We start from the raw sequence: 14,609 nt of genomic DNA, 5'->3' as shown, positions 1-14,609 counted from the left end.
TGTGACTGCATGGAGATCATCCAAAGACTACCTGGGAGGTGGAGAGATGATAGTCAGACATTACCTTGCATTCTCCTGGCTCTGTGATCCTCAGCAGTAAGATTGTCAGGAAGATCCATGCTGCAGGAGAGTTCCCCATATCTGAAGCTGCAGCTGTTTCAAGACAGCTCAGTTATAAGTGATGTGAAGCTCTTAGATCTTGGCTTCCCCACCGTGGACCCCTCACTCTGTCTCTGACTCAACCTCCCCTCTCGTTTTCACTCCCTCCCCACATGGGTCAATTACCTGCTGTAATGGGACAACAACTGCTGCGCCCTCTGCTGGCCTCACAACGCACAGTGATTTGTCAAAACTAGTACGTTTTTTTTCTGTGTATTTTGGACTCATACAATGTTGGAAATTTCCCTAATTCAAATGCAAAGGCGTAACTCGTAGCTAATGGGCCCTAATGCAAAATCTGTAACCGGGCCCCATGTCTACCAAGTGTCATTTATATTACTGGTGTCTTCTTATGGGGTAAAGGTAACTTGGGGCCCTTTATTTATATAGCGACTACAGATTCCGCAGCACTTACCCCTTTCAGTCTCAGGACCCCATTGTGACTGCTACATCTGCACCCACTTTAGTTACTCCCCAGTTCAAATGCAGCATGTAAGTACAGTGCATGTATAAAAGCAATGTCACTGTGACATTTTAACCTACCCTACATGATGAAAAAAAAAATTCCCATAATTTCCAGGATATGTAGGTTTCCACACAGGTTTTTTAATGGTGTTTTTTTTTTTTTAAACATGCCACTGTAGTTTTTGACTCAAAGTCAGAAGTGGATCCATAAGGGAGGAGAAGTGTAAGTCCTTCCTTTATATTTCCCATTCCTTTTGAATCCACTTCTGGCTTTGGCTCAAAAACTGCAGCGGCAGTAAAAAAAAAAAAAAAAAACGCCTGTAAAACAAAACCTGTGTGGAAACCTATCCATATAGTAAATAGCAGACTTTTAACCCCTTAATGATGCAGCTATTTTTTATTTTCCTTTTTTTCTCCTCAACTTTTAAAATCTATAACTCTTCCAGTTTTCTATAAATTTTTCATTTATAGAGCTTGTTGTTTTTTTGCAAGACTAAGGCTATGTTGACACATCAGGAATGTCCGCACGGAAAATCTCCATGCGGACATTCTGTAGACCGTGGGCATCGACATAACATGCCGACGCTAGGACCGCACGGGAATGCATGGTTTCAGATTCCGCAGAATGAATGGACAGGTTAATTCTTTCTGTGGACACAGAAATCGGAATTTCTGTGCCAGAAACATCTGGCATGGAATTTTTGTTGGGTGCACAGTGTAGCAGAATCCCATTGAATGCTGCTGCAGAATCTCAGGTGGAAATTCCGGACACACAAACATGCAATTTTTAAGGGGGCTTAGTTTCTACGCAGTGCACTTTTTTTATTTTTCCATATAGGAGGCTGTATGGGGCTCATTTTTTTCCCACCCTGTTTTTTATCTCTTTTTTTTTTTTTTCTGGTATATGAAGTGACTAAAAATCCACAATTGCTGACTTTGGCATTTTGTTTATTTTTATTTATGTTATTTTGTTTGAAAAATGGGAAAAGGGGATTTATTCACACTTATTACTTTCTTTTTTATTATAATTTTTTACATATTTTTTTATTCATAAAGGACTATAAATGCAATCATTATATTGCATACACTGTTAAAAGCTGTGCTACTGTACAGCAGTGATCAGTGTTATCTGTGCTCTGCTGCTCCAGCCTGCCAAAGCAGGCTGAAGCAGCAGAGCTGAGATCAGACAGCAAGGAGGCAGGTAGGGACCCTACGACAATCATGTAAGCTGATTGGGACCCCAGGTTTACCCCGTGGTTGTCCCGATCAGTAACATTGACCAACATACCCATAGAAAGTAATATGCTTTAGGTCCCACGATTGACTTTGATCGCGAGATCTAAAGGGATAATAGCCTAGCATTAGATGCAGCCCCTGGCTGACGACTCTAGCTGGGGGCCGCATGGTACAGTGTGGGATGACGTCACAATCCAGCTCCGATGCTGGTTCCCACTCCCCAGGACGTACCCATACATCCTATAGTAATAAGGGGTTGAAAAAGTTTTTTTTAAAAATTACTCCAAAGTGTTTTGGAAAATGCACCAAATTGATCATATATCACCCAACAAGATGATATATTAGGTGCATTTGACACCAATGCCATCAACATAAGGGAGGGCATGCAAGAAAGGTGTGAACAATGCCACACATTATCCCTGCCACTACAGTCTTCAGCCAAAGCCAGAAGTGGATCCAGCAAAAAGAAGAAGTATAAGTCCTTCCTATATATTTTTTATTCCTTTAGAATCCATAATCAAAACTGCAGTAGTAGATTTAAAAAAAAAAACTGCCAATCATAAAAGCAGCCTTATTACAGTAGATGTGTCTCACCAAAGTTCCTTACCTCTGCTTTATGGCTCCCATGTTCCCATGGTGGAATGTCTGCTCTGAAATTTCCATGCGGACATTCCACTGACAGTGGAGCGCCGTCAGAACATGCTGGCCCTAGGACCACTCGGAAATGTGCTGTCTCATAGACATGTCTATTCTTTCTGCGGACTCCAGAATCTAGATTTCTGTGGCAGAAATATCTGCTGCGGAAATTCCAATATGTGCACAGTGCGGCAAAATCCCATTGAAATCAATGGGACTCTGCTGCTGCAGAATGTTTGTATGAAATTCTTCTGCAGAATTCTGCATGGAAATTCCATCATATGAACACAGCCTAAAAAGTAACATCTGGCCAATTAACCCCTTAAGGACCGGGGGGTTTTCCATTTTTGCATTTTCGTTTTTTGCTCCTTGCCTTTAAAAAATCATAACTCTTTCAATTTTGCACCTAAAAATCCATATGATGGCTTATTTTTTGCGCCACCAATTCTACTTTGTAATGACATCAGTCATTTTGCCCAAAAATCTACGGTGAAACGGAAAAAAAATCATTGTGTGACAAATTGAAAAAAAAAACGCCGTTTTGTAACTTTTGGGGGCTTCCGTTTCTACGTAGTAAATTTTTCGTTAAAAATTACACCTTATATTTATTCTGTAGGTCCATACGATTAAAATGATACCCTACTTATATAGGTTTGATTTTGTCGGACTTCTGGAAAAAATCATAACTACATGCAGGAAAATTAATACGTTTAAAATTGGCATCTTCTGACCCCTATGACTTTTTTATTTTTCCGTGTATGGGGCGGTATGAGGGCTCATTTTTTGCGATGTGATCTGAAGTTTTTAACGGTACCATTTTGCATTGATATGATATAAAAAGTGACCAAAAATGCACTATTTTGGACTTTTGAATTTTTTTGCACGCACGCCATTGACCGAGCGGTTTAATTAATGATATATTTTTATAATTCGGACATTTCCGCACGCGGTGATACCATATATGTTTATTTTTATTTTTATTTACACTGTGTGTTTTTTTTTTATTGGAAAAGGGGGGTGATTCAAACTTTTAATAGGGGAGGAGTTAAATGATCTTTATTCACTTTTTTTTCACTTTTTATTTGCAGTGTTATAGGTCCCATAGGGACCTATAACACTGCACACACTGATCTCCTATGCTGATCACTGGTTTCTCATAAGAAACCAGTGATCAACGATTCTGCCGCATGACTGCTCATGCCTGGATCTCAGGCACTGAGCAGTCATTCGGCGATCGGACAGCGAGGAGGCAGGTAGTCCTGTCAGCTGTTCGGGATGCCGCGATCAGCCGCGGCTATCCCGAACAGCCCGACTGAGCTAGTCGGCAACTTTCACTTTCACTTTTAGCCGCGGCGCGCTATGACGCCGGGCCCGCCGTGATATGACGCGGGGTTACTGTGTAACCCTGCGTTATATCGGGTGAGCAGGACCAAGGACGTACCGGTACGTCCTTGGTCCTTAAGGGGTTAAAGTGCACAAAATGCCATGAAAACACAATAGGAAGGTTTATCAAAACTTATGCAAAGGAAAAGTGGAGCAGTTGCCCATAACAACCAAACAGAAGGCCTCTGGAAAATAAAAGAAGCCATCTAGTTAGTTGCTATGGGCAACTGCTTCGCTGTTTCTCTGCACAGGTTTTGATAAATCTCCCCCAAGCTGTTTTTTTTTAACCATTTTTTAATCCATCCCCACAGCATTATTACCAATACCAGGAGTGTGTTTACAATACAGAAAAACATGCTAATTGTTTTTCTCTGTGTTGGTACCACACAGGACCAGCCCTACAATAGGTCTCTATGGGTCCATTAGATCCAGACAGCACTTTAACTCCTTTACGTCCCATGACCTACCTATATGTCATAGGAGGGAATATGTTTCTGTAAATATATGTACATCATGGCGATCCTGTAGCCCCGGGTTTCTGGCTACCACTGTTTTTCTTTATTGTCACCGCTACTTTAAGACAGCATTGGCTTCTGGGAAGTGATATGATGAAGTTGAGCTGTTCTTTTCTGTCTAAGTGCTCTCTGATGACACCTGTCTCGGGAACTGTCCAGAGTAGAAGCAAATCCCCATAGCAAACCTCTCCTACTCTGTGCAGTTACCGAGACAGACAGAGGTATCAGCAGAGAGCACTGTTGTTAGAAAGAAAAGAACAATTCAACTTCAGCAGCTTATAATTATTGGAAGGATTAAGATTTTTTAATAGAAGTAATTTACAAATCTGTTTAACTTTCTGGAGCCAGGTGATATATAAAAAATATTTTTTTCCTGGAATACCCCTTTAACATGTGCAGGACAAACATTTTAGACTCTGCATCTTTCCAGTGCTGTCCCCTCCTCTACACAAAGGGGGAGATTTATCAAAGGATTTAGACTAGTTTTTCCCATCTAAAATTGTCGCACAGAAAGTCGTAGTCTAAATACGTGCAACTTTTTTGCGACTTTTGCGTTAGAGGATTTTTAGAACATGATGCATTCTAGTCTATTTTAGACGAAAAATGTATTGGTGCTGAATTTATCAATTGCAACTTTTCGCCAAAAAGTTGCATCAGCCGAAAGTACGCTGAAATGTCAGACCATACTGAAGCAAGTTTAAATACAGTCTAAACCGAAGATCCGGAAGTCTGTGTGCAGAATTTTTCAAGAGCCGTGCGACTTTTGATAAATTAGGTGCACAATAGACCGGCCATACGCTCTGTAGGTTGGTCTATATTGATGCGGGAAATAGACAACTTTGATAAATCCCCCCCAATCTCCCCATCCAAAGGCCCCGAACTGTTATAATGCAGCTGTGAGGGATTTTTAGGTTGCCCGGTCGATTTTGCATCTTCTCTTCCTGTCAGCACCCATTTCTTGGCTCTACCTCCACTCAAAATCATCTGGGCCGCATTGTCTCTGTATCCCTGCTCTGTACTGCATCTTGGACTGTATAAGTGTTTACAAAACAATTTGTAGGTAGATTTTAAAAGTGCAAAAATACTCACCTGTCCCATGCAGCGATCTTCTCCGTTCTTTCGCCGGCCGCATTCTTCAGCCTCCACAGTGCAAGCGCTGAGGAGTGACGCCTTCAGCAACTGCACTGCGTGCTGCATGGGGGCGGAGGTCACAACTCCTCTCTGTGTAGGCTGCAGATACAGCTCACACAGAGAGGAGGCTTTTCAACTGTGTGCGCGTGAGCCGTGCACACAGCTGAAGAAGCAGCTTTAGCCTGCGAGGGGATCTGGGACAAGTGTCCTAGATCCCCAGTAGTGGCAGCGGGCCCTTTAACCAGCCGGTCAGTCTGCCCCAGAGGTGTCAGCAGAGAGCACTGTGGTCAGACTGGAAAGAAGTATACAACTTTCTTTGGAGCATACAGCAACTGGAAGGATTAAGATGTTTAAATAGAAGTAATTTACAAATCTGTTTAACTTTCTGGCACCAATTGTTTATAAAAAAATTTAAAAAATTCTATCAGAGTACCCCTATAAGAAGTGAGCATTCCTATGCTGTGTGAGACGAGCTGCCACTGATGCAGTGGTTATAGTTACAGAACAGCCAAAAAGTTAAATGTGCACTGTCAGATACAAAAACTTGATATGTTGTAAAGCATGCAAAACCAATAGGTTTTGCAATTGCATTCATTAGAAAATTATCAGTATTTCATACTGAAAAAGCCAGTCAAACAACTGCCCCCCCCTGCCTGCTTGGACACATACTAGTCCTGCTGTGTCCATACATCATCACCTATGTCATGGACACACTTCCTTGATTGACAGCTGTGAGTGCAGGACTCACAGCTAGAGGAAAAATGTCAGCTTGTGTCCCGCTACTGTCAGTGAGGACAAGCTGGGAGTTGCAGTTTTACTAATGCTAGGGGAGATGTGAGCAGACAGCATACTGAGGGAGGGGGCGGAGACATGCACAGTGGGGCCACGCCCCTTCCCTTTGAGAGGAATCCAGACTAGTGAGCTAAATTAAAAGTGTAATAAAAAATAAATAAAGGTGCTAGACACATGTAAATTAGATGTACATGGTCAGGATTATTTACTGAGTGATATATTTAAAAAATATATATATGTTGTCGGATTTGACAGGTACGCTTTAAGGAAAGCTATGGTGAGCCTGTAATGCTGACAGGTTCATGGAGAGATTGAGCAGTGAAATTTATATTGGAAATTGCAAGGGTAGCAGTGGAACTGTAGTGGACCCTGCAAGTATTAGAGTCTGGAAATCAGGAAATAGAGACCAGTGTGATTGCTGTATCAGAACTGCCACTAGGCCTATTTCCTCAATTAAAGGCTCAAGTAAAGCCTCGTTAAGTTCATCAGCAAGGACTGTGGCTGATTTTGTCCAGGCAAAAGCCCAATTTGTCCTTGGGCTGAGAGTTGTATAAAAATAATAAAAATACGATACTTACCTCCTCCGGTCTCCTACATCTGCTGCTTCAGTCCCCCAATGGTCTCTGCTTCTTCCAGGTTGTATGCCCTCATGTTGCCACAAGACCTGTCTTCTGTGAATAGAACGGCACACAACCCTAAAGAAGCAGAGACCAGCTTTGGACTTGAAGCTTCGGGATGGCAGCTTAACAAGACAAGAGGTGGTGAGTATAATGTGTTTATTAATTGTATACAATATCCAGCCTAAGAGCACGATTTGCTTTTAACCTTTAAATTATTGCTGTACCATCTCTTTTACCATCACCCAGCAGGGGTTAATCACTTTGGCCCTATTACATACTGTCTGGTGGCACTCTGAGCTGGGTCTCACCTGTCTGGGAACTTAAATGGGCACTGTCTGATCCATAAATGTTTTATATGTTGTTACTGATTAAAATCAAAGACCTTTTTCAATACGGTTGTTTAAAACTTGTTGAATATTTAATAAAGAAAACGTCCCATGAAAATCCCACCACTAGGGGTCCCCATACCTACTGGGACACTAACCAGTCCTGCGGCAGCATCAGCTTATTCATGAGTCATGGACAAGAGATGACTCAGGGACAAGGATGCATGAGTAGGTGCACCAATCACCTCCCACCACCACCCACCCCGTAGTGGATTTCTAACACTGTGATCTTATGAAAATAGGTATTTCCATAATAAATATAGGTGTAGAAGGTATAAAAATTATATGCACATGGTGAGGATTAGGTACTGAGTAACATATTAATTATTTTGTGGGATCGGTGTCCTTCATTAAAGGGAATGTGTCATCTGAAAACGATCTATTGTTTAAATCAAGTTTTTGTGTTAAACATATTTTCAATTTTTAGAGATGTCTTTTTTAAGTTTCCATTTTACAATCTAAAATTTAAAATAATCCTAAAAGTGTTCATTCTGTACAGATCCCTTTCCAGCAGTGTTCTTTTTATCAGCCCCTTCCTGTGGCATGGCCTCTGCAGAGGTCACAGAGCATGTCCAGAAACCTGGCCAGCCTGCTGTAAAGAATATCTCTTAATTGCTACTAAAAACAACTCAGGCAGGATTGCTGCCCACATCCTAATGTACATAATATGAAATTAAAAAATTACAAACAGAAAATAGATCTGTCTATTTCAGTATCTGTCTCTATTAATTAAAAGAAAAAACAAGGCTACACATTCACTTTATTAACCCTGTGATGTCCATTTCATTGATTATTCACAACAGCTTTTTAAAAGGGTCTTTAGCCTTTTAATGACCACATATACATCTAGGGCAGTCATTAAAGGGGTACTCCCATGGGAAAACACAACTGGTGCAAGAAAGTTAAACAGATTTGTAAATTACTTCTATTTAAAAATCTTAACCCTTCCAGTACTTATCAGCTGCTGTATGCTCCACAGGAAGTTGTATTTCTTTCTGGAGTTCTTTTCAGTCTGACCACAGTGCTTTCTGCTGTCACCTCTGTCCGTATCAGGAATAGTGTTGAGCGGCATAGGCCATATTCGAATTCGCGAATATTCGCGAATATATGGACGAATATTCGTCATATATTCGCGAATATTCGCATATTCGTTATATTCTCGTTTCATTTTCGCGTGTGCGAAAATACGCGTATGCGAAAATTAACATATGCACATGTTCGCATATGCGAAAATTAGCATATGCGAAAATTAGCATACGCTAATTTTCGAATATGCGAATTTTCGCACGCCAGTCTCACACAGTAGTATTACAGCCTTCTTTACACCACACAAGCTGGAAGCAGAGAGGGGTGATCACTGTGATGTGTACTGTGAAGAAAAAAAAATGAATATTCGTAATTACGAATATACAGCGCTATATTCGCGAAATTCGCGAATTCGCGAATATGCGATATTCGCGAATAATATTCGAATTGCGAATATTCGCGAGCAACACTAATCAGGAACTGTCCAGAGCAGGAGAGGTTTGCTATGGGGATTTGCTTGTACTCTGGACAGTTCCTGACATGGACAGAGGTGTCAGCAGCAGGGCCAGACTGGCCATCGGGCAAACTGGGCATTTGCCCAGTGGGCCGGGCCTCCTCCCTGCTTACACTGAATACACTGGAACCGCAACTTGCAGTCACTGTTACGCCGAGCGCTCCGGGTCCCCGCTCCTCCCCGGAGCGCTCGCGGCGTTTTCTTGTTCGCAGCGCCCCGGTCAGACCAGCTGACCGTGAGCGCTGCGATAATGCCCCTAGCCAGGATGCGATGCGGGACGCGCCCGCTCGCGGTTCGCATCCCGGCCCGCTTACCAGACTCGTTCCCCGTCTGTTCTGTCCCGGCGCGCACGGCCCCGCTCCCTAGGGCACGCGCCGGCTCTCTACGATTTAAAGGGCCGGCGCGCTGCTGATTGGCGCCTGGTTCTAATTACTGTGTTCACCTGTGCACTTCCCTATATAACCTCACTTCCCCTTCCCTTCCTTGCCGGATCTTGTTGCCATTGTGCCAGTGAAAGCGTTCTTTGTATGTCCCAAGCCAGTGTTCCAGACCTCTTGCCGTTGCCCCTGACTACGATCCTTGCTGCCTGCCCTGACCTTCTGCTACGTCCGACCTTGCTCTTGCCTAATCCCTTGTACCGCGCCTATCTCAGCAGTCAGAGAGGTTGAGCCTTTGCCGGTGGATACGACCTGGTTGCTACCGCCGCTGCAAGACCATCCCGCTTTGCGGCGGGCTCTGGTGCATACCAGTAGCAACTTAGAACCGGTCCGCCGGCACGGTCCACGCCAATCCCTCTCTGACACAGAGGATCCACCTCCAGCCAGCCTAATCCTGACAGTAGATCCGGCCATGGATCCCGCTGAGGTCCCGCTGCCAGTTGTCGCTAACCTTACCACGGTGGTCGCCCAACAGATAGCGCAACAAGGCCATCAGCTGTCTCAACTGACTGTTATGCTACAACAGCTTCTACCACAGCTACAGCAACCATCTCCTCCGCCAGCTCCTGCACCTCCTCCGCAGCGAGTGGCCGCTTCCAGCCTCCGCTTATCTTTGCCCGGACAAATTCGATGGAGACTCTAGACTTTGCCGTGGTTTTCTCTCGCAATGTTCCCTGCATTTGGAGATGATGTTGGACCAATTTCCAACTGAACGGTCGAAGGTGGCTTTCGTGGTCAGTCTCCTGTCTGGGAAGGCCCTGTCATGGGCCACACCGCTCTGGGACCGCATTGATCCTGTCACTGCTACTGTACAGTCCTTCTTTTCTGAGCTTCGTAGTGTCTTCGAGGAACCAGCCCAAGCTTCTTCTGCCGAGACTGCCTTGCTGAACCTGGTCCAGGGTAATTCTTCCGTAGGCGAGTACGCCATCCAATTTCGTACTCTCGCCTCCGAATTATCTTGGAATAACGAGGCCCTCTGCGCGACCTTCAAAAAAGGCCTATCCAGTAACATCAAAGATGTGCTGGCCGCACAAGAAATTCCTGCCAACCTGCATGAACTTATTCATTTGGCCACCCGCATTGACATGCGCTTTTCCGAAAGACGCCAGGAGCTCCGTCAGGATATGGACTTTGTTCGCACTAGGCGGTTTCTCTCCCTGGCTCCTCTCTTCTCTGGTCCGCTGCAATCTGTTCCTGTGCCTTCTGCCGTGGAGGCTATGCAAGTAGACCGGTCTCGCCTGACACCACAAGAGAGGACACGCCGCCGCTATGAGAACCTATGCCTGTACTGTGCCAGTACCGAACACTTCCTGAAGGATTATCCTATCCGTCCTCCACGTCAGGAAAGACGCACTCCGACTCCGCACAAAGGTGAGACAGCTCTAGGTGTGAACTCTGCTTCTCCACGTCTTACTGTGCCTGTGCGGATTTCTTCTTCTAACTCCTCCTTCTCAGCTGTGGCCTTCTTGGATTCTGGATCTGCAGGAAATTTTATTTTGGCCTCTTTCGTTAACAGGTTCAACATCCCAGTGACCAGTCTCGCCAGACCTCTCTACATTGCTTCTGTTAATGGAGAAAGATTTGACTGTACTGTGCGTTACCGCACAGAACCCCTGTTAATGTGCATTGGACCTCATCACGAAAAAATTGAATTTCTGGTCCTCTCTAATTGCACTTCTGAAATTCTTCTCGGACTGCCTTGGCTCCAACGCCATTCCCCTACCCTTGACTGGACCACTGGGGAAATCAAGAACTGGGGGGCTTCTTGCCACAAAAAATGCCTCACGTCTGCCCCCAGTCCCGCCAGTCAAACCCCTGTGGCTCCTCCTATACCAGGTCTCCCCAAGGCCTATTTGGACTATGCCGATGTTTTTTGCAAAAAAACAAGCAGAGACTTTGCCTCCTCACATGCCTTATGATTGCCCTATTGATCTCCTTCCGGGTACTACTCCACCCTGGGGCAGGATCTACCCCCTGTCAGCTCCGGACACAAGCCATGTCGGATTACATCCAAGAAAATTTAAAAAGGGGATTCATCCGCAAGTCCGCCTCCCCTGCCGGAGCGGGGTTCTTCTTTGTCTCCAAAAAAGACGGTTCCTTACGGCCATGCATTGATTACCGCGGTCTTAATAAGATCACTATAAAAAAACGCTATCCCCTGCCTCTTATCTCAGAACTCTTTGACCGCCTACGTGGCGCTAACATCTTCACCAAATTGGATTTAAGAGGTGCATATAATCTCATCCGCATCAGGGAAGGGGATGAGTGGAAGACCGCATTTAATACCAGAGACGGACACTTTGAATATCTGGTTATGCCCTTTGGGCTCTGCAACGCCCCTGCTGTCTTCCAGGACTTTGTGAATTAAATTTTTTGTGATCTGTTATATACTTGCGTTGTGGTTTACTTGGACGACATTTTGATTTTCTCTTCTAACCTCGAAGAACACTGCCGTCATGTCCGTCTGGTGCTCCAGAGACTCCGTGACAATCAATTATATGCCAAGATGGAGAAATGTCTCTTTGAATGACAATCTCTTCCCTTCCTAGGATATTTAGTCTCTGGCCAGGGACTTCAAATGGACCCAGACAAACTGTCAGCCGTGTTAGATTGGCCACGCCCCTCCGGACTCCGAGCTATCCAACGCTTCTTGAGGTTTGCCAATTACTACCGACAATTTATTCCACATTTTTCCACCATTGTGGCTCCAATTGTGGCCCTAACCAAGAAAAACGCCAACCCTAAGTCCTGGCCTCCCCAAGCGGACGAGGCATTCAACCGTCTCAAAACTGCCTTTTCTTCTGCTCCTGTACTCTCCAGACCTGATCCATCTAAACCCTTCTTACTGGAGGTAGACGCCTCCTCGGTGGGAGCCGGAGCTGTACTCCTACAAAAAGACTCTTCTGGACATAATATTACCTGTGGTTTCTTTTCTAAGACCTTCTCCCCGGCGGAGAAAAATTACTCCATTGGTGATCGAGAACTGTTGGCCATAAAACTAGCCCTTGAGGAATGGAGGCACCTGCTGGAGGGTTCCAAATACCCAATTATCATCTACACTGATCACAAGAATCTCTCTTATCTTCAGTCGGCCCAACGGCTGAACCCACGCCAGGCTAGGTGGTTGTTGTTTTTTCCCCGTTTTAATTTTGAGATTCATTTTCGCCCTGCTGATAAAAACATCAGGGCTGATGCCCTCTCTCGGTCCTCTGATGCCCCGAAATGGAAGCCCCCCTGCAACACATTGTTCCTCCTGAATGTCTGATCTCCTCTTCCCCAGCTTCACTCAGACAAACACCTCCTGGAAAAACTTTCGTCCCTCCACGCCAACGCCTCAAGATCCTCAGGTGGGGACACTCCTCGCACCTCGCCGGCCATGCTGGCTTCAAGAAGTCCATCCAACTCATCTCTCGATTTTATTGGTGGCCTACCCTGGAAGCGGATGTTGCTGATTTTGTTCTGGCTTGTACAGTCTGTGCCCGGGACAAGACTCCTCGCCAGAAGCCTGCCGGCCTCCTTCATCCTCTGCCTGTCCCTGAGCTACCATGGTCTCAGATTGCCATGGACTTTATAACGGATCTGCCTTTATCCCATGGCAACACAGTCATTTGGGTGGTCGTTGATCGTTTTTCCAAGACGGCACATTTTATTCCACTTCCAGGCCTTCCTTCTGCGCCACAGTTGGCGAAACAATTTTTTGTGCACATTTTTCGCCTTCACGGGCTTCCCACGCATATCGTCTCGGATAGAGGCGTTCAATTTGTGTCGAAATTCTGGAGAGCTCTCTGTAACCAACTAAAAATCAAATTAAATTCCCCGTGGGGCGTGGCTTGGCCGTGAGACGAGATGGCCGCTTAACTGTACAGCTCCGCAGCAAACCCGTGGGATAAAGCTACTTTCTCCCTGCCAGCGACTCACCCAGCGACTCCAGGTGCTTCCAAGGCACCATGGCGACTTGGAGCAGGAAAAGGACGACCAACACAGGAGATCATAAGACTTTAAAACACTTTTTTGCTCCGGGCCCGGATTCGGCGCGAGGGAACAAGGATGGCGCTGCCTCTTCTCGCTATGGCGCTGACACAGTGAGTCCTACCCTGCCTATATCCCTTGGAGCCCCTTCCCTCTGATCACTCCTCGGGGTCCATGTCCCCCTCCAGAGCCGGTCCTACGTGCTTTCTGCCGACTGATTGGACTGTCGCCACCGACCCCGGCCAGGAAATGGCGACAGAGGGAGAAGACGATACCTTACCGCTACAGCCTAGTGATGTCTCTGCCCTACTGGAGGCTGAACCTAGCTCACCACCACAGCGCTGTGCCTCTTCTCCCCTTGCTAGTCCGGCTAAGCAAAAACCGAGGCTCTCTGCTGCCGCAGAGGACCCATGGACCCATGGTGAGCGGAGAGGATGTCTTTGCCTCTTATCAGGCCTCTGACAGAGCGGTCTCGGAGGCGACTCTGAAGGAGATGCTGCAGCTACTCCGGTCCTCCCTGCACATGGACTTCGCTTCGCTGCTTACACCTGTCAGCTCCTCGGTTAAGGCCTTAGAACGCAAAGTGGTACATACCGAATCTAAGATGGCAGCCTTTGCTGCGGCCCACAATAGCCTGGTGGATGCGCATAACGCACTAGATGACAAGATTGCAGCTGTGCAGGAGAAACTGGTGGACTCAAAAGACCGCAACAGGAGAAACAATGTCAAATTCAGGGGCATCTCTGAGACGATCCCAGGCTCTCAACTGTCGATCTATGTAAGAGAGCTGACGAAACATCTTCTACCTGATTTGGAGCCCTTTGAATACAGCATTGACCGGGCACACCGGGTGGCTAAACCAAGTTCTTTGCCTGATGAAGTTCCGAGAGATGTGTTGGCCCGCTACACTTTCTTTAAGACTAAGGAAAAGCAAATCCCTCCCAGCGCCTTATGAGGGTATCCAGCTTTTCGTGGATCTATCAGCTGCCACACTCCGAGCGAGGAGGAATCTTAACCCCATCACCCAGGAACTCAGGAAAATGGGGGTCCCTTACAGGTGGGGCTTCCCTACGAAGCTCCTTGTGCAACACCGCAACAAGATGCACGTCATCTCCTCGGTCCCGGAGGGACATGAGCTTTTGAATGGATGGGACCCTAAGGCTCCTGGACGCCTCGATCCACAGCCCCGCTCCCCTGATCAAGGACCCTCCGCGCCTCCCTGAGCCGGACTGTGAGCTGTCAGCTTCAGACCTTCACCGCCAAGATTGGTTGTCTCATGTCTAAGAGCGTGTTATCCCCTATGGCTTTCGCTGCTTAGTACATAATACAGTTGATTATTT

General features: G+C 45.9%; 1 protein-coding gene across 1 annotated transcript in view; it reads right to left on the bottom strand.

The window, feature by feature from the left end:
- Positions 1–14,609, bottom strand: part of LOC130283407 (uncharacterized) — a 151,220-nt gene that overhangs the window by 87,814 nt on the left and 48,797 nt on the right. Inside the window, exon 2 of the mRNA XM_056532854.1 lies at positions 65–153. Coding sequence (XP_056388829.1) covers positions 65–139 — 75 coding nt within the window. The 5' untranslated portion in view covers positions 140–153. The remainder of the gene's footprint in view (positions 1–64; positions 154–14,609) is intronic.

The sequence above is a fragment of the Hyla sarda genome, chromosome 1 (assembly GCF_029499605.1).
Source record: "Hyla sarda isolate aHylSar1 chromosome 1, aHylSar1.hap1, whole genome shotgun sequence".
NCBI lineage: Eukaryota > Metazoa > Chordata > Amphibia > Anura > Hylidae > Hyla > Hyla sarda.
This window is presented reverse-complemented; position numbering and strand designations above follow the sequence as displayed.